Source organism: Biomphalaria glabrata, chromosome 4 (assembly GCF_947242115.1).
Source record: "Biomphalaria glabrata chromosome 4, xgBioGlab47.1, whole genome shotgun sequence".
In the NCBI taxonomy this organism is placed as follows: domain Eukaryota; kingdom Metazoa; phylum Mollusca; class Gastropoda; family Planorbidae; genus Biomphalaria; species Biomphalaria glabrata.
The window spans coordinates 36,456,950-36,477,720 of record NC_074714.1 but is presented as its reverse complement, the minus strand read 5'-3'; the positions used below and the strand labels follow the sequence as shown (position 1 = coordinate 36,477,720).

Below are 20,771 nucleotides of genomic sequence, written 5' to 3'. Positions count from 1 at the left end.
TTTAGTTGTTGAGTTCAATGAACTTGTAATTATACTGAGAATTCAATAAGTAATGATCGAAGTACCTTTTGCCATGATATAATATTAATATCTTTCATATTAGAAGTATTTAAAAATTTAACTTTATTTTGAGTCAACAAATCTTTTTTACAGTTTTGAATTAAAAGGAATTATAAAATATAATAGGAACTAAGAATATACACATGTGTTAACAGCCATGTACTACTTAAAGACTTCAATACAGCTTGGAGCAGCTTTTGTCATGATAATCACTAGTTTCTCTTATACTTAGACTAATACAAAAGTCGAACTTAATTTTAAGGAAACAAACCCATTTATAGAGTTTTGAAGTAAAAGGAATTTAAACTTTGAAATATGTAGCTAATTAATCAAATCATCATTTTGTTGATTTAAAATAATGATATATGTTAAAAATGTTAACAATGAAACTTACTTGGCAGTGAGACCAAGTCTTTCAATAGCATCTGGGAAAAGTTTTAATAAATCAATTAATGAAAAAATTTTGTTAACATATTTTTTGAATTCACTAGTGTAGTAGTTATGAAGAAGGCTTCATCCAGCCTGCCACATGATTAAAATGATTGAATATAAAAATTCCCCTTGCACTCCATGAGGATAAATTCACTAATATGAAAGAAGACAAGCTTATGAATTATGAAGATAGTTTGAGATGATTTGTTGGAGACATTGAGTTTCCCAAATCAGTAATCATAATTAAAAAACGCTGAGCCAAAAATAGATGTGAACACTTCATTTCACTCTTAAGAATATATGCAACCCTAACTGCCTCCCATGTTGTATAGCTGTATTAATCTAAGTTTTTTCTCAGGGGCACATTTCTGGGCATTAGACAAAGGGGTCATGGTCTCTCTCTCGACTTTGCTGTTGTGTTCCAAAGGAACACTTTGTATTACATTTGGCATCAACTCAGAGGGAATGTCATAGTAAGAATAACTATGTCCCAATTTAAACTTATGATTATTGTTACCAAAACAATTATCATTAAATCTTATAATAAATTTCTGTATTTTGAAATACAAAAATACTATGGCCGGCTAAAATTTTTCCATAAAGTTTTTGACCCTATACTAAAAACATTTGCCCATCAATGCACTAGCCTTTACATTATTTTTTTTTAAGCTGTTCCAATAGTTTTTAAATAAGTTTTAGTCAAACTTAAATATCAAACTTTATACTTACGGTCTCTAATGACATTATTCAAAGCAGTGAGTAAGTTGGTCCAGGCTCTGGCTTCAGCACTTCCTGGAGCTACATTAAGAGTGCTCTCAATATAGAGGTGTGAATACTTTTGTAGTGGCTAAAAGAGAGAGAACTTAAAGTCTTGTAAGGTTGTAAGAAAAAAAAAAAAGAATGTTCTTTATATGTAGCATGTGCTCTTAATTACAATGCATTAAATACATTTTTCTACCAATATTTTTTATCAGAGAGAGGACTTGATTGTTTTTTAAAAGAAAGCTTTGATAAAAAAAAGATAATTTAATTAATTTGATCAATAAGTTTTTGGTGCATTTCATTTCTAAGAATTTCAGTCACAATTGTCATTAGGCTACTTATGTATCCTAGATTTATGTTTAGGCTTGTCTGTATATTTCAAAAGGCACTTAGCCTTCCCCCCCCCCCAACAAAAAATCGGAATTCGCATTAAACAACTTGCTCTTTTCAAACAAGAATGTTTGTCACACGGTATATTGACACCAAGACAGTATTCAACTTATTTAGATCTAGCTCTACACCTAAATATAGACCTAGACAGTATTCAACTTACACCAAAAAATTCTAGTCCGACTCTTGGTTTCTTATCCAAATGGAAATCAGCAAGGTTCTCAAGTGTCTTCTGAAGCTGACCTGGTTTGTCCAGGCTGTTTATCAAGGAATCCAGACCTCTAATAATGTTGTTCCTCTGATTAATAAATTCGGCATCCTTTTGGAGATCTTCATCAGATTGGAAAGCATTGAATTTGGAAAACTGTCCCCGCATGTTAGGAACATTGTTAAGCATCCTAAAATGTGTATAAATTATAAAAACATAATTTATAGATCTAAGAACAAGAATCTATCTTCTTTGCTGTCCTACATAAATGGTACTTAAGGATATAGATTATAGTTGATTACTTAATGACTTAATGAGACACTTTATTAAAAAAGAGTTTTCTTGATTGACTTACCAGAATACAAGATCATTGCCATTTCCTTTCAACTGCTTCCAAGATGAAGCCAGAAGTTTCCTATCTCTGCAGACAATGTTACATGTAAATTTAAAATTTTAAATTATATAGATCTAGATTCTATAGGCTACTAGATCTATATATGTAGAAAAGAGAGAGAGAGAGAGAGAGATGAAGACAAATAAAAAATAGTTAGATCTACTTACGTAGCTGAAAGTCCAATCTTCTGAATTGTTCCTGTAGACAGAGGAAAACAAATTACTGACTAATAGTAATTAATAATTAATATAATATGAACACAATGATGAATGTGATGAATGTGACAATGTGAATGTCTGAATCATTGAATGTGAATAAGAAGGTCAAAAATTTAAATTAATTAATACTAATTTATAACTAAATTAGTACAATTACGATCGCTGTGTAAATGTTTTATTTTCCCGACTAATTATATAATAGGCTGCTAGGAGCGGGGATAGTTATATATTTGAGTGTGTGTGTGGGTTGGTTTTGTTTATTTATTGTGAGTGGGACATGGGAATTTTTTTTTTTTTAAACACGGGTTGTTTTGTTGTTGTTGCTTTTTTTTTTTTATTCAGGAGAGATTATGTTGTAAATAGTTAGATGATTTGGTCTTCTGGGTTTCTGTGTTTTTTTTCTACTCTATTACACGAAGGGGATATCACTTGTATGGTACAGGTAACTAGTAATGTAAATCTGTTCATAAATTGCTTACTTTAAAATATTAGTGCATATAGGGCCTATTACAGTACAGGCCTAAATGCCCTCGTACTAGTTATATTTGTAGGCCTATATTTACCTACTGTTTTTTGTTTTAAATCTCATTGTGAATTCCATACTTGTATATGTGAATCGACTGAATCTTAGCTTACTCAATTATTGAGTGTTGATATAGTTGTTCATATGAATGTTATCTAGAATGGTCAACCCATGATATCCCTTAGTACAACAGTGTGGTGTTGCCTTCATCCACATCGAGCCATATACACAATGTAAAAAGACCACCGCATCGTTACACTTAAAGGGCCAGCACCAAAATTGCACTATACATCTGTGAGCCCATGTCGCTCTTTACAGTAGAGAGCATCAACTAAAGTACTCTACACTACTACAGTCGGGGGCTCGTAGTCGTAAGAACCACGATTTTTATCCTATGCAGGACGACCTAAGCAAGGCCGGCCTTAGGCCACTTCAACCCTTCGACGACAGTGGGCCCGCACTTTCATAGGCCCGCGCTAATTCTAGGTGTAAATTATTAATTTAAACTATTATAACTTTTAACAGGTTTTCCACGGCCACTTGATTTTCCAGGAGATCCTGGAAATCTTCTGGAATTATTAAAATCTTCTGAAAACTCATTAAAAAAATCTCCTGAGAAATAGACTACATTATTTAGAGATGTTTGTATTTCACCAGCAAGGACATGGTATATTGGTTCAGCTGCTGAATATTTAATAGGGTAGAAATTTTAGCTTATGTCAATGTTTAGTGACTTCTTTTTTCAGTTTATTAAAGTGAGACAATTCACATACACTTACTTTAATTTTATATTCATTCATTATGAGAATGAAGAATTTAATAGTGAGTAGAATAAAGCATAAATGAACAAGTTCTTATCCAAATTTCAAGAAAGACGACGCTTATAATACGCTATCCCTACACGACTAGCGCATAATTTTTCGCTTCGAGACAAAATGAGACAACATATGTACCGAAAGCTGAAAATTGGAAATATTGAAATTTGCCCGTGTGGAATGTCACTACAGAATGCCCATCATATCCTTTAAAACTGCACTCTCCATCGCCCAAAATTTTGCAATTTATTAATATTATATGATTGGGTTACATTTTGTTATGTATCAAATTGTTAGCACCAATTTGGTAAAATAGTATCATTGTAGAAGAGACAATATGCAGATAGCTTTTTTGATTACTTCTATACTCAAAGAACATTATATAAAATTTCGGATACAGTATTATCTAGTACTCAACGAGCCCCTCATGCCCCAAGTTTACTGGTTACCCATCTAGGAGACAGAAAACTAAATTCAAACTTCTGCTGCCTTGCAGATATACACAACTATGGGAAAGGCTTCAAGAGTCAATCCTGAGGAAAAATCAGAAGCAGGCGACCCTTAGGCAGTTCATTTGGGTACGTCATCTGCGTGGAGAGGTGAAAAAATTGTGTGTCGGCGACATCGTTCCGACCATAGCTAATGCCCATGCATTCATCTAATTTCTATATGAAAATTTATTGTCGCTTCGCGACTGAAGGAAGCCATAGTAAAAGCAGTAGTGCATAACTTACGGTCAGCAAGGAATTCATTAAAAACTTGAAGCGCACGTGACCAGGCTCTGGCTTCAACACTGTCAGACGCGACTCCAAGGGCACTCTGAATGTAAAATCTGATGTTCTGTTGGAGTGGCTGGAAAAACAGATATGAATACAGATATGAATACAGATATTAATACATTAAATTTCATAGAATGTGTTAGAGTCGTTCAGTACAAATAAATATAGTACAAGGTGTGAACACCCCAGGGATATACCTGAAGTGCAAAATGAATAGGGCAACGGGAAAAACTTGCTCTCTATGAATTATTTAACATTCTGAGAGAATTAATTTGTATCCTGTGATTTATGGTGGGACAAAGACCTGTCCAAAAGTATATAAAAGTATAGCATGCCTTTCTACAAGGTCAGGAAGTGGTCTTCTAAAAGAAAAAAAAACAGTTCTACTTCGGAAAATATTAGTCACCCAAACGTATACAGGGAGATTCCCAGAGGTGCAAAGCCTTTGTCCTCGTCTGTTAGTGTTAGAATAAGACAGAACAGCAGGTCAGGGGACTACACCTTGAGATATGGGTGTGAACCAAACCCGGAAAAATTCTCGCCCAATCGAGAGGCGCTCAGAGCTAAGGGTGAAAAACTATGCTTCACTCCTGATCATGAGAAGAAATCCTTTCCAATGGCCTAGGGTTTTTATAGGGTAATGGCGATGGCTACAACCATTTTGGGACTTCGACTCAGGTGTGCATACTCAATAACGATCATCTGTTGGTAAAATATGACAAATGAATTTTACAAATAACTCTATTATTGTTTGACAATAACGGTTATTTACATTGTATAAAAACAACAGCTAGATATATCATGATCACAAATTTCAAACAGTAGTTTTAGTCAAATATTGAGAACTTAAATCTCACTCCGAAATATTCCAGACCAACACTTGGTGTCATGTGCAGATGAACTTCCACCAGTCTTTCAATAGCTGCTTTGAGTTGATCAGCGTCGTTGACGTTGTTAATCAGAGACTCGAGACCTCCTGTTATGACATTCACTTGTTTAAGGAACTCGGTATCTTTCCTCAGTGCCTCATCAGAAGAGTGAGCGTTGAACTTGGTGAATCTGTCACGCATGTTGGGAACATTGTCCAACATCCTAAAATAAGATAATTAACGTGATAATATAATGTGCTAAACATGTGTTCATTTAAAACTAATAATTGACATAGACTGGGAATAATTAATAAGAAACGTTTAATATTGTTTTTTTATTCATTTAAAAATGGAAAAAATACATAACCAAGAAAAATGAATATGTGGATGCAGGAAAAAAACAATTGTATATTCACCAAAGTACAAGGTTGATTCCCGCATTCTGGCTGCTTCCAGCTTGACTTGTTAGTCTGTTCCATGAGCTCTGTAGCGCCTTTTTGTCGCTGCGATTGTGTTGAAACAATGGACGGAAAGGTTTACAAGTTATACTAAATGTGTACAACATCAAAATGAAAAGTTGACAGACACAATGTTTTTAAAATATAGCCAGGGCCGGATATGAGTAGGTGGAAATAAGTAAATAAGTTTCATGATTTTTGTGGAGGCCCCTATTAATGTTTCGAAATTGAATCAATAAAATACTTTTAACTTAAAGTATGGAAGAAAGAAATAGAGATCTTGCAATTGTAATACCACTTTCCTTTTATAAAATATTGAATAGTTTTGATATATTTTTTTTAAATGTATATTTTTTTTTTAGTTTTTTTAGTCGGTAAATCCGGTTCTACTTGTACACATTACGAGCATGCTACCAGCGTACACTTCTTCATCACGTAAGTGTTGTGCCAGTTGTACAAATTTGAAAAAAAATGTTAGGAAAAAGAAAAGCTTAAAAGTTCTGACCCGTCGGATATATTTTATCTCTTTTGTGGATGCCTCTTTCTTGTTGAATTGTCTGAAGCCTCGCCTGCCCTCCCTAAAATCCGGCCCTGGATTTAGCATTAAGCAATAATTGTTTTTCCTTTAATCCTGTTTAGGAATTTTAAGGATACACTCTCAACACATTAATCTCCTTTTAACATATGGTCCACATTCGTTAACTTAAAAGAAGAGAAAGCGGTATGGGAAAATGTAAAAAAAAAAAAATTGGGGGGGGGGGCGATATAAAAAAAAAATACGTAACAAAAACAAAGGGGAAATAAGGAAAGATTTTGAAATAAATAGACAAACTAAACAATGTCAAGGACGCCATGTAGAACGTTCACTGTTGCCAACTAAATAAAAATTTGAGTTTAAGCGAAAGTCCTTAAAAATTTCAGTGCCGAAAAGTGCACACAAATTATCATACACTTAAAAAACAACATAGTTATCAGCATTGTCTTTATTTCTGTCATCAGCATACACTAAATAAGCTAGCTATTTATGGCTATCCGCATCGTTAGAAATTTGCAATACACATTTGTCCTACATATTTCTTGAACGATACTTAGCTCCTGATTTAGAACTGTACCAGGACGACAAGAATCGATATAAGCAACGAAAAAGGTTTATGCAAGGTATATGCATAGTCTCCCTATTGTTCGTGCGGATTAGAAATATTGAAATCAATATTAAATCGATTACCGATTACACAAGGCATGGCTGTGACATTTAACTTCCATTACACTTACATTTTAGTTTGTCAAACATTAGCTTTCCATTTCCAACTACATCCTCTTGTGTTTTTCTAGGTCTAGCGACTTCATTCCCAAAACATAGACAGTGAAGTAAAAGTACGTTTTAGTCGCTATTACCAAATTAAAAAATAAATGCCATTGTTTCTATGTGTACATAGTAAAAATAAATAAGAGACTTACTCGTCGGAAACAATCCTTAAGGCAGTTCCTGGGGACAAAGTAGAAAACGAATTAGAAATAAAGAATAAGAAACAAACTTAATTCAAACTAACAAAGGGCACATTTTTTTTTAGAGTAAATATTTAAGTTGGGGAAATTAATTTTCCATTTCGAGTTTTATTTGTGAAATCAAAACAAGTTTGCATATCAATTGTGTTTTCAATAATGTCCTTGTCTTTAACAGTGTTTTGTTTCACCAACTGTTTTTTATGTTCTGCTGTTTGTTTCTGTTTCACCAACTGGTTGTTATGTTAGCTTGTTTGTTATGTTCTATTAACTGTTTGTTATATTCTGCTGTTTGTTATGCTCTACTAACTATTTGTAATGTTTTATCAACTGTTTGTAATATTCTGCTGTTTGTAATGTGTTTTACAAGCTTCAGGGATGACAGTTGTGACGGCAGGCAGGGTTCGAACTCTTGTGATGACAAATGGATGGACAAACTGAACGACTAGGCAACCTGTTCCGACCTTGTGGTCAGTGTAATGGTCTCAACGTTTTGAACAGATGTTTATGGGTTTTGTATTACTTCTTAAAATATATCTATTTAAACACGTTACGTTTTAATAAATACATAATCAAAACGTAAACTAACTTTTAATATCTTTGAATAAACAAATTCGTTAGAGTAGAATGTTAATATACGTAAAGTTTTATTATATTAGTAGTACATACTATCTCTCAGGAAGTTATTGAAAGCAGTGATAAGACTTGTCCAGGATCTAGAGACCGCGCTGTCAGATGAGACACCAAGAGATTTCTCAATGTAGACATTGATGCTCTGTTGCAGGGGCTAAAGACAGAGATTGTTTGATTATTAACTGTCAATGTTATGTATCGAAAGATGTAGGCCTATGTTGAAATGAAATTAGATTATGCGTGAATGTTGATGTTTCTAAAAATGATTTGGTTCTAAAATCTTTGAATGTTCACAATGACAAACTTAAAACACACCCCGAAGTATTCAAGGCCAACTCTTGGTTTCAAGTTCAAATGGGCATCGGCTAGTCTTTCGAAAGTGTCATGGAGTCTATCAGGGTTGTTGAGATTGTTGATCAAAGACTCGAGACCACCAGTGATGAGAGACACCTGTCTCCTGAACTCAGCGTCTTTCTTCAGGTTGTCATCTGACTGGCGTGCGTTGAACTTGTTAAACCTGCTACGCATATTGGGGACATTCTCAAGCATCCTGTTAGACACAGACAAGAAGTATTATAAGGCTATTAGAAATATTTTTATAGAATACAACTGAATTAAACATCAACATATGTAATTTATGGCTATTAAAACTCTATGTATCAATACACAAAACTCTAGATTTAAAAAAAAAAAAATTAATTCATAGTAAATGGAAATAGTTCACCATTTTGTTTTTGGCCTGTCTAGTTTCATTTCTCCTGTATGTTCTAGTTAATTTAACAAGCAAACATTTCGTAAGATCTCTGTACAGACTCGAATTGACTCAAAATGTTTGTCTAGCCAGTGGTCTTTAACATTTGTTGGCCGACCTCCCCCTTTTGTTGAAAGACGAGCTAATATTTTTATAATTAGATTCAAATAGGAATGAAATTATGGGCTCAAATTTTAACAAGATGTTGCCTGTTGTGTATCACAACACATAAGGATAGATAGTAGCATTCAACCACTGATGGTGCCCCATAATTCGCAATTAGCCACATAACTACACAATTTTGAAATAATCTTTAATCACTAAGCAAAGTCTTCTGTGTCACAGATTACTGTTTAACTTTTTTAAATTTGAGTTTTAATCAATTTTTAAACAACGTCATTAGACTTAAGTTTTTTTTAAAATTTTTAAAAATTTTGTTTTCTTTTGGCAAAAAAACAAACAAACAAAAAAAAAACACAAAGGAGCTATGCAGTTTTCTGATAGGCCACTAAAACATTTTCTGCTTCGTCGCTTGTTTTTAGTATTGTGCAAATAGAAAGTTTTTCAATTGTTCATGAACATTCCTTAATTACTATTTGGATATTGCTATATGTTCGTGAAGCTGACTTGGTTTCATAACCTCATTTGAAAATGTTCTCTTTCAAAATGGATTATAAGCTTACTTTTTATCTGATGGTAATTCAATAGAACTCTGGGAGAGATTTATACGTACGTACCAGAGAGTTTTTTCCTCAAAACCGACTTTGTCAATGTTAAATTTATTCTATTTGAATGTTAGTTTTTTAAGATTTACATAGTAATATATTAACATATGTCTATAATCTAAAAAGCATTGGCCTAGTTTGCTTATCAAATCATTAACGTTTACTCGCGTGAAAACTAGAGACAATAGATACACTCCGGTAACAGCAACATAGTAAGAATTTAAACATAGAAAAAGGAGAGTCTCGAACTCAATTTCTAATGATGTTTCAGTTCTTTAATTAGATGCAAACTAGCTTTAATTTGTCTATAAGCAGTTTGCCAACGTTAATTTTGAAGAAATTTATTTGTTTTGTTTCAGTGCAGCTCTAGTGTCTTCTTTCATCATTACATCCCACTTTTATGCCCTGCGCCCCTTTATCGCCCCCCCCATTATACCCTGTGCTCCACTACCGCCCCATTGGTTCCCAGCGCCTCCCCCACCCCAATTTAACGAAATCGTCCCCCGGAGGGAGGGGGCGCTAGCGCCCCGTTTAAGATCACTGGTCTAGCCACTTACCAAAGTACAAGATTAGTTCCAGCATTCTGACTTCCGCCAGCACGAGCTTTAAGTTGATTCCATGAAGAGACCAGTGACTCCCTGTCTCTGTAACACATTTGTTACGATAATATCTGGTTACAAATATCTTTTTATTATGTTAATAACAATATAAAGCTACGTTATTTAAAAGATAGAAGCCAACTAAAGTAAAAAAAAATGAATAAGAGCAATAACAACAGTAATATTAGAGTCATTATCTAGACTGAAATGGCTTAAGTTTTTTCTCTCTTTTTTTTTTAAACATTGAAAGGTAACTCACAAGTTTGTAAGGCCAAATGCATTGATAGCCTCTGTGGAGATAAATAACAGTAGAATATGATTGTTATATTATTACAAATTTGCGTGATAGATAAATGAACTACTGGATGAACTAGGCTACAGACGTTACAAAGAAATCAACACAACTTACGATCTTTGATGACTCTGTTCAATGCACCCACCAAATTTGACCAGGCCTTGGCTTCTTCACTGTCAGAACTGACACCAAGTGCAGTCTCAATGAACAAATTAATTTTCTTCTGGAGTGGCTACAATCAAAAGTAAAACGATATTAAGTTTTACAAGGTCAAGGTAAATCGTTTCAAATTAATTAAGCTATTAATAGAGCGATGAAAAATAAGCGTCAGTCCAATCATTTTTTAAAAAAGCGAATCACCAAAACCTACCACAAAGTAGTTATTGCCGATGGCTGGCTTCTTATTCAAATGAGCTTCAGCTAAACTTTCCAGACGATCTTGAAGCAGGGCTGGATCATTCAGGTTGTTGATAAGAGTCTCAAATCCTCCTATAATGACATCCACCTGTTTCTGGAACTCTGCATTGTTTTTCAAAGCATCGTCTGACTCTCTTGCATTAAATTTGGTGAATCTTTCACGCATGTTGGGAACATTGTCGAACATCCTTTGATGATATATTTTAAGCTTTTAATTACGTTTTTAAAAAAAAAATAATTTATTTTGTTATTAATTTTATTAAATGGTCACAAAAACGTATAATATAAAATAACAAATAGTCAATATTTAAACATACACTAATTTCGAAGATATTTGTTGCAAGAGGAAAAATGTTCATAAAGAATACGAAGATAATTGTTTATCATTAAACTAAGTTTAATAAATCTGAAGTTGTAGAGCGTTTGATTTCTTTACTCTCGTATTTGAATCAAGTTAGAGGCTTCAATTATTAATTCGTTTTTTATTTTGGATACATTAAAAAAAATTTTCCTGTTCACACTATGGTCTCAAAGAATTTTTTGGGGTAAAAACTCGATGAGAATGAAAAATTTAGAAGATATTCTTATAGAGTGATTTTTAAAAAAATGAGATACCAGAGAACAAGTCTAACTCCAGCATTTCTTTTTCCGTTGGCTCCAGCTGTAAGTCTGCTCCAAGAACTTTGAAGAGCTGCTTTGTCACTGTAGAATGTGCAAGAAATTTAGAGTCCGCATGAATTGAATATAGGTTTAGAATGGGAGTAAGAGAAAGAAAGAGAGAGGGAGAGAGAGGAGAGAAAGTCAGAAAGGGGAGAGAGAGAACTTAGAAGATAGTGTTACTTTTAGAGAGAGAGAGAGAGAGAGATAGAAAGAGATTAGGGAAAATCAAAGAACATTATACTACAGTTCAATACAGTCTCAGTGACTAAACAAAGTGTGTTCAAATATTTCTTTTTTAGTTTCTTTTCATTTAAAAGTACATTTACTTACGCTTCTGAAAGTCCAATGTTGAAATTAGTATCTACGGACAAACAATAAAAAAATTAATGAAATTCTAAAATAATAAATTCTAAAATTAAAAAATTATGAATAAAAATGTTCTTTCTAGAAAGTTCATTGAATGTTCATTCACTCATTTTGGTTTTCAATTCTGTCTACTCTTACACTACAGTGAAGCTTTTGTACCTTGTAGAATTGAACTCTGACCCGTCATCCTAGCAATCCCTTACTTTTAATGTTTCTTAACACGCATTCACTCACTGTAATTCAAAGTATTGTAAATGTTCAAACTTAAAAAGAAGTCTTCACTCACAGCTATTGAGAACCTCGTTGAAGGCAGCCAGTAAATATTCAAACTTAAAACAAAAAGTCTTCACTTACAGCTATTGAGAACCTCGTTGAAGGCAGCCAGTAAACGTTCCCAGGATTTTGGAGTATCATCACTGCCAAGTTTTTCAGCAAGGAAACTGGCGATTTTTTCTTGCAATGGCTGGAAGCAAGAATATCATGTTCAAAATAATGTAATGTTTAATATGAATTTCATTGTACTATAATATAACTAATTAGAATAAGATGTAAAATATATGCAACGAGTGACAATATCATGTGATATATCACGACACAGCAAGTAAAAGAATTGTTGAAACACAGTCATATGCTCTTTTTTTTCCGCAATCTTGGATATTAATATCCGGCTTACATTCTTTAAGCAATAACATTGAGTATCCTTGAGAAAGAAGAGAAAGCGATATGGAGAAATGCTGATTCAATATAAGTTACCCTTAAGAAATTCGCAAGAAAAGAAATGGAGAAAAATTGGGAGATATTTTGAAATTGAAGAACAGTGCATTTCATGAAAGCCATATAGAAAGATCATAGTAACCAAATAAATGAAAAAAAACCTTAATTGCAATATAAGGAGATAAAGGAGCTTATTATTAAATACGATTTACTCAACCAGAACAAATTACCTTAAAATATTCAAGACCGATGCTAGGTTGCATTCGAAGATGAACCTCTGCAAGTCTCTCCATTGTTGCCTGAAGTTGTCCAGGATTGTTCAGGTTTGAGATGAAAGAGTTCAGACCACTTTTAATTAGTTTCACCTGCTTGACAAACTCTGCATCATTCTTAAGTGCATCAGAAGACTGCTCAGCATTGAACTTGGTGAATCTAGCACGCATGTTGGGAATGTTGTCCAACATCCTGTGTCGTTAGGGATATGAAAATATTGCTTTGCTTTTATATATATATATATATATATATATATATATATATATATATATATATATATATATATATATATATATATATATATATATATATAAACTACATGGTGTATGAGTCAAGGTCCTAGGAGAAGTGTAAACATTATGTTAATTTAAACATTGGGAGCTAGAAGTTTCGAGTATCCAGTTGGAGAGATTACGTTTTTTAATATGAGCTTGGCAGCCTATAAATAAAAATAACTTCTGCTGGGGTTTACTAAGCACTCTGTTTGCTTAATAAGTGTCAAGCTTTATTTTCAGACTATTTATAAGAATCTATAACTGAAATTAAATTATAATGTGTCTTAATAGCCTATATCTAATATTTTCTTATTTTCTACTTAGGCATTAAACGGTTTTATTTCATATAGTGCAATTTTAGTTCTACACCTACACAAACATGCCTCCCCGATTCAGTCTTTGAGTTTAGATATCTGATCAAAAGTGTAATACAAATAATATATAAGCACCAAATATATAATATAAAATAAACTTACCAGATAACCAGATCGGTTGCGAACTCTGGTGAAGAGTTCAACAGATCCCAGCTATTCTGAAGAGCGTTAATATCTCTAGATTTCAAAGTGAAGACAGGAAAAGAAGAAAACAATTAGCCTTTCATAGGGCTGGAGTATTTTCAGTTCAACTAATTGTTCCCTGTGTATAGGCCTAAATATATATTTAACCCAACATTTTTTAGCAAGTGTCTTTTTGTGAAAGCAGACAAATATTATCTCATGCTGATCAGATTTGATCAGATTATCTAATTCGAAATGTCCAAAAAGTTAGAGATAAATGCCTTTTATGAGCCTTTAGTAAGGGAAAGGCTTTTATCACGTGACCAGCATCGACCATTTTTTTCTGAAGACCGCCATCAACTAGATGATCTTGTTATCACATCTGCTCTGTTTGTTCATAGGTCATGTCCCTTTAGTTAATGTAATGGGCTCCCCCACCCCATGCCAGGCCTATGTTTTACTATCGCGTTACGTGGAGGAACCATCACCACGCTCAGAATGTCAGTATTGTTTCAGGAAATGTGTTGTCTATTTCATTGATACAAATGGACTGAAGCACATTTGTATGAACATATTATGTAAGTATCAATTTACTAACTCTGAACTCTAACATTAAAAGAGACCGAAAATAAAAAGATAGTATGATGAATGTTAAACAATGTAAGTCAAATACTTACTCCTCAGTTACAAGCCTATGAATTGAATCTGTAATAAAGAGTGGGGAAATCTATAAATATTTATAATTCTCAAAATTTACAATTGAAGTATTCTAATGTTATTTCCAACGTCGTAATAGATACTACATTTGACCAACAAACTCGAAGCTACTATCTCACACAGGAATCAAAATAATTGAAAACAAGTATAAACGTTATTCTACTTTATTCAAATTTACTTCATGTATAATTTTTTTTATTTCTTTGTCATTAAAAAAAAAAGGATTTATTCTAGACCTGGTTTTACCATATCCTTTGTAACTATTATATTCTTCTTAATAACCCGTCTAATGTGCATTCTTTCCATTCATGCTCCTAGTTACCTGTTCATTATGTATACTAATTAAATGCAAGTATTTTGGCGTAAACTTAATGTGGGTGGGGGGAAGGGGGCGAGAGTAGAGGGGAGGGGAGAAGCTTTGTGAACGTGGTTACTTTATTTTAATATTTTATTATTAAAATTTTCTGACAACGATTTGTTTTTCAACATACATATATCCACACAGATATCCGCACATATATCTAACAGATATCCACACAGATGTCCACACAGATATCCACACGTTATTAATAGACTGAAGCCATCACTGGCAACATAGCTTCCATGCAGTCACACACAATTCTGTACCTGTTAGCAAGGCTCGAGTCCTAATGAGTCTTCCTTTGCGTTCAGTCTCCTGTTGGCAGTCATCATACTGTGATTCTAACTGCCCGAGTTTGTTCTCCGCTTGTCTGACTTTGTTGGCATACTCCTCTGGCGACTTTTGTCTGAATGTGACTAATGTCTTGCACGAGACTTCTTCACTGTTGTCTTCCAGTCGTCTGGCCACGCAGGAGTGACTTCCCCCTTGATTTTGTTCTGATCTTTTCCAGTCAGCATTGGCGTAGCGAGCGCTGTCGGCTATAGAATTACTCAGACAGACTGAAACAACGGAGAAAATAGACAACATTGGTCATTAGATATATGTAAGTATATTTGTTTTTAATAGTATTTTTAAACTTAATCCAAAAAAGTCATTAACTGCCTCTGCCTGAATCGACATTCGTAAAAAAAAAAATCTTAACAGTTTTCTTAAGCAGTGACTGGGAAATTTTCTCCTGGCAGTACCGGAAAGTTCAAGATCTCGAAGATGTCAGCAGATGACAGCATCCTTTCGGAGAATATCACGGGTAAATTGTAATCAGCTTCCAGTATTGCTAAATCTCCAAATGTAGGGTTTAATCCTTTTTTAATTATTTTTTGTGTGTTTAAAGTTTAGAGACAACTGTATTGCCATGTCTATGCTTCCTGAACATCTTTCATAGTGATGGCTTTTTAAAGGAGATCAGTTCGAGTGAGATCTATGGACTTGTCAATTTATGTAGCAGAGACTCAACTTACTAATGTTATAGTACTAGACTCTTCTTGCACTTCTAATACTACTTCAAGAACAAAGTAAACTGACCATAGGTTTCTAATATGGATAAAACAATATCAAAATAAATAAACTGTCACTGTATTGGACATTTATTAATGGTGAAGTTAAAGTGGAATATTTAAACGTAAACTTTTTTTAGACATTTATCTCTGTGACCAAAGAAAAAAACAGAAGTCTGTAACAAAGTTCTTACAAGAATGGTATGGATCCAGCTCCTAGGCCAACTGGTGTTCAAACAACTCTAATAATCTTAAACTGACTTTGAAAGATATAATGCATACGGCAAATTCCCGACCAGAAATCCCTTCTTCACAAAAATATACATCAGAAAAGTTTGAATCCGCAGCCAGGTAATCTGACTCTTAAAGACGGGCTCATCCATTGGACCTCAAACAGTAATAGAGAGGCTCTACCAATCAGCGAGGAGTTTTGAAAATCAAAACTTATCCAGATAAATTTTTAAGTATTCTTTTTTTTAACCTGAAAGAATGTTACTTTAGATCTTTTTCAGTCTCTGTTAATAATGTTAATTTGTAAATATTCAATGTCATTCTGTCATTCACAAAGTAATTAGAAGCATTATTATAGTTTCTAGATGTAAAAGAAAAAAGAACAAGGTTGCAAGATAGTTAGTTGGCAACAAGCTCAAAGTCAGCCCCCGAAGTGGTCACTCAGACAGGTCAAAAGGCAGGTTTCAATGTTTTCAACATGACTATCAGAAGCCATGAACAAAAACTGTCAACAACCAGAACTCTATCTACGTCTATACAGAAGAGACGAGTGTGTGTGTGTCAAAAGTGTGGCCGATATTATTGTATTGATAGGTCTACAGACGACATGATACCATAGGGCACGGAGATAGATTAATGTATTGATAGGTCTACAGACGACATACCATAGGGCACGGAGATAGATTAATGTATTGATAGGTCTACAGACGACATGATACCATAGGGCATGATAGATTAATGTATTGATAGGTCTACAGACGACATACCATAGGGCACGGAGATAGATTAATGTATTGATAGGTCTACAGACGACATGATACCATAGGGCACGGAGATAGATTATTGTATTGATAGGTCTACAGACGACATGATACCATAGGGCACGGAGATAGATTAATGTATTGATAGGTCTACAGACGACATGATACCATAGGGCACGGAGATAGATTAATGTATTGATAGGTCTACAGACGACATGATACTTTAGGGTACGGAGATAGATTAATGCTAATATTACATTGTTAATATTAATTTGTATTCTGACCACACAAAACTAATAGTGGCTATGCCTCTTTCGAGGACGGCTAAAAATGATTCACATTTGATTCACATTCTAATTTACTATAGGACTACTCACCAATACTAAGAAGAACAAAACCAATGAAGCCTTGGGCCATACTTTTCGTGGACATCACCATTCTCTCCCCTTGTACTATGAGCTAGGTTTTTCAGAGATATATAAAACATTTATTTATAAAAATTTAACAAGAGCTGAAATATTTAAAAAAAAAAGAAGAATGTAAAAAATAAAGCAATTTTTATTTCTGGAAGATTTCATAATTCTTTTATTTTCTTAAACTTTCTAGCCTATCAGTGGTGACAATTATTCAATTAGAAAACAGGCACACGTTTCAGTCATCGAAATCTCCCACAGTAAAGTCCTTAAAGTTTGTCACTCAGTCGCAATGTATTAAATATATCTCTGAGTCTTTACATTAATTAAGAAGGTGTCCAGCGGCTACACAGACCTAGTCGTAAACTACATATTTTACCACACTCAGAGTAGACAAAAATGATGTCTGTAGGTGGCTGATTTAATTTCTCTGTTCTTCATCTACCATTATCTTCGACAGGAGCTTTCCTTTCGGTTTGAAAGTAATACAGTCTTGCAAAAAAATCAACTTCAACTCGTCCAAAAAAATACTAATTAGCGTCTACTCAATATCTTATATGAACAGGAAAAGACGTTTGCTAGAATAATGGGAAAAAAAAATAAATTATTTACTAAAATATATTAGTACATTCATTTGAAATAAAGATTTAACTGACTTCTTTTTTCTTCAACTCTTTATATATTTATAGCAAATGTTGCCTGGTCTTGTAATTGATTAATTTGTTTGGTATCTTGAACAAGGGAAAGAAATCGTACTTGATAGACGTGGTGGTATAAGTTGAAGACGAATCTTGAGCCCTAGTTAACATTTTTTAATGCATCTAAAAAAAAAAAAACGATCATGTAAACATTCACCAAGATATTCCTTTCTTCCCTCCCTTTTTCCCAAGTGGTCCAGACAAGTGATGGGATCATAGCGCATAGGGAAAGCTAAAAGCTAAACAAAAATAATTGGTAAAATTGTTTCTATCGCACAGATTTATATATTAGGCTAATTACACAAATGACAGATCCAAACTGATACTTTTGCACTTAATATAAGCTTTGTTTTTTTTTAAAGTATTTTTATGTTTTTCTTGTTAAATTATTGTATCTTTAGATATAAATCAATTATAGTAATCAACAATAAGTTTAAAATCTGATTTAAAAAAATACAAATTATCCAACTAAATGTTGTTCTGAAATGAACCAATTACCTTCCGGAATCTCCGTGTACTGTGGAAGGTACAGGAGGCTCTGAATGGCTTTGCCTTCTGCCCCGGTATATGTACCTTTTGTTGCGTAAGATGAGCATCCCATTCAAGTCACGACCCTAATGATGCGACATCTACGCCCCCTGACCTTCACCTACATTTTGGATTGATTAGGATTCCATGTGGCATCAGCATTTGCTGTCTTCAAATAATTGCATAGGTCTGTTGATGACTCGAATGACAGGGGATATGGGTCAGTACTAGTAAAATAAAGAACGGGACCATTTTCAAAACCTAGGGCATTGATCTCCTCTGAGTGTCCGTTATTTCAGACTTGCATGTTAATCATTTTTATTGTCTCAATGCTTGCTGAATATCGTGGTCGTTTGAGTCTCATTTTGTAGGTCACCACTGATTCGGACGAGTCATGAGAAATGCACTTTACCTTCCGACTCGAAGCCATTCGCCTAATTATTAGAACTCAAGTGATGGGAATTCATTATGCTAAGTTCAAAAAGATGTGGGACATGACGTTGTCTAGTGTACTCCTTATACTTTGAAACGAACAGGTTCCTAACTTAATGTTGGTTTCAAAACAGTATTTTAAATGTATGTTGTTTTTAATCAAATGTACTTTATATAAAATTAAATTACCCATTTCAGACCTTGCAATCTATGGGGCTCTTTCTTTGGGTGTCATGTGGACAGCACAACGATTATTTCATCACCTTTATTTTCCCCACCAAAGTTATGTACCTGTTGGCTGGACTCAGGGGCACCCTTAAAATCCCGAAATAAAAAGAAAGAAAAAACCAGTCTTCACCGAGATCTCGGTTCGGGAGCCACTATGCAACAAGTCCTTAGTTCTAGTTGGTTTTCAAGACGAAGAGTTCCTCGTGAAATCCTGAAGAATGTGTTATTATTAGCTGTTGTGTTCAATACAAAAAGATGTTTATGAAAAATGGTCCTTAATTTATTGTTGTTGTTGTTATTTTTTGTTGCATATCACATAGTTTTATTATAATATAACACTTTCATTATTGTGGCTACAAGAGTTTTTTTTTGACGTTATCTTTTGGGTACAAGTATTTGGTTTGTAAAAAAAAAATACATCTCCCTCCGGTGTATAATAGAATATAAAATATACAGTTACACACTGGGGGTACAAGTTAAAAATTTTCTTGAAACAGTTAAGTGAAAACGTTTCTAAATCAAGTTTAACTGAAGCATCATGTGGCTAGCATAACGACTAATTGATATTACTGTCATTAACACTTGCAGAATGTGAAAGAGGAGGGTCAACTAGGAGACGTCTTGAAAACCAAGAAAATTCGAGATCCAAGACTTTTGCAAGATTTGAGCTTGAGACTCATCAGCTGGTAAACTGAGCGTGCTACCAGTCACCACGCCTTTCACTAACCAAATAACGGAACTCCTCTCCCCCCCCCCCCCAAAATGTCTCTAGTGGAAAGAAAGGTTGTAAAATAAGGCTAAAAACATCCTCTGTAGCCATGATAATTTAGCTTGTATATCGGATTTATACTTCTGTTCAATGAAATGAAAGTGTTTAAAAGGTGAAGTACCCACAAAGCAGAAAGTGAAACCAATTGATAGCTGCTACATTTTTTCTGAGTAGTTCTGTTTACTTATCAGTTTGAGAAGCGCTGTTCGCATCAGACTTCCCAACATGGACAAGACTTGATATCTGCGACGGAAAGAAATGATAAGGACATCGTGGCTCAGCACAAAGCTCATGGAAATGTGACACAGAGAATAGACACAAAGGTCATGACCTCAATAGTCTGAAGGAGCGAAACAAAAATGTGCAAAGACATCTTATTTCTATGTCATTCATTTGGTCTTTAATACTGAATTACTCCGTTCATTGATGCCCAACCTAATTCGACCTTCGGGCCATTTTAACTTTCGACACGCGTGTCGCGGGCCCAGATCAACAAAAAGGTACTATGAAATAAAAATCCCGATGAAACTATTTGAGACTATTAATTGGATAGTTAAAGTCTAAAAAATTTTAGGCGTCTAAAAATAGATTTATTTCTCTCCTTAAAATGTGAGCAACATTGTAGCTACCTTTACCACCAACGTATTTTATTGCCTCATTATTGTCAATATTTCCATCGATCCTCCAATCTATAGGCGTAGTTTAACCAATATTTTATGCGCGGCTCAAATCAAGAAGGCCTTCATATCTGTTTTATAATGCCGCTGTAAATGACTAATATGTTGTTTTTGAAACAGCCAGATTTTCTTTACAAAAAAAATTTGTTGGCTTATTATCATGTTCCACAAAAAAGATCCATTCACCTTTCCTGAAAGATTTTATACATTCAGATTTCCATTTCATAAACTCACAATCGTTAAAGGTCATGGTACCAATCCATCAGAGAAAAGTGACTAGGGTCA

At 34.0% G+C, this 20,771-nt stretch overlaps 1 protein-coding gene across 5 annotated transcripts in view; it reads right to left on the bottom strand.

Moving 5' to 3' along the window:
* LOC106051916 (uncharacterized) overlaps positions 1–18,494 on the bottom strand; it is a 33,003-nt gene extending 14,509 nt beyond the window's left edge. For 2 of the 5 annotated variants that reach the window (XM_056027629.1, XM_056027631.1), the window contains exons 1-24: positions 18,351–18,494; positions 17,119–17,200; positions 14,961–15,254; positions 14,294–14,321; positions 13,596–13,670; positions 12,802–13,036; positions 12,212–12,320; positions 11,822–11,852; positions 11,447–11,533; positions 10,785–11,019; positions 10,529–10,646; positions 10,379–10,409; positions 10,078–10,164; positions 8,360–8,594; positions 8,081–8,198; positions 7,367–7,394; positions 5,867–5,953; positions 5,439–5,673; positions 4,537–4,654; positions 2,414–2,444; positions 2,208–2,273; positions 1,808–2,042; positions 1,222–1,339; positions 455–485 (exon numbers count right to left, since the gene is read on the bottom strand). In XM_056027629.1, the coding sequence (XP_055883604.1) occupies positions 455–485; positions 1,222–1,339; positions 1,808–2,042; positions 2,208–2,273; positions 2,414–2,444; positions 4,537–4,654; positions 5,439–5,673; positions 5,867–5,953; positions 7,367–7,394; positions 8,081–8,198; positions 8,360–8,594; positions 10,078–10,164; positions 10,379–10,409; positions 10,529–10,646; positions 10,785–11,019; positions 11,447–11,533; positions 11,822–11,852; positions 12,212–12,320; positions 12,802–13,036; positions 13,596–13,670; positions 14,294–14,321; positions 14,961–15,254; positions 17,119–17,179 (2,693 nt within the window). In that variant the 5' untranslated portion in view covers positions 17,180–17,200; positions 18,351–18,494. The remainder of the gene's footprint in view (positions 1–454; positions 486–1,221; positions 1,340–1,807; positions 2,043–2,207; positions 2,274–2,413; positions 2,445–4,536; positions 4,655–5,438; positions 5,674–5,866; positions 5,954–7,366; positions 7,395–8,080; positions 8,199–8,359; positions 8,595–10,077; positions 10,165–10,378; positions 10,410–10,528; positions 10,647–10,784; positions 11,020–11,446; positions 11,534–11,821; positions 11,853–12,211; positions 12,321–12,801; positions 13,037–13,595; positions 13,671–14,293; positions 14,322–14,960; positions 15,255–17,118; positions 17,201–18,350) is intronic. The other 3 variants (XM_056027627.1, XM_056027630.1, XM_056027628.1) reach the window with 2 other exon arrangements.
* Positions 18,495–20,771: the final 2,277 nt, after the last annotated feature.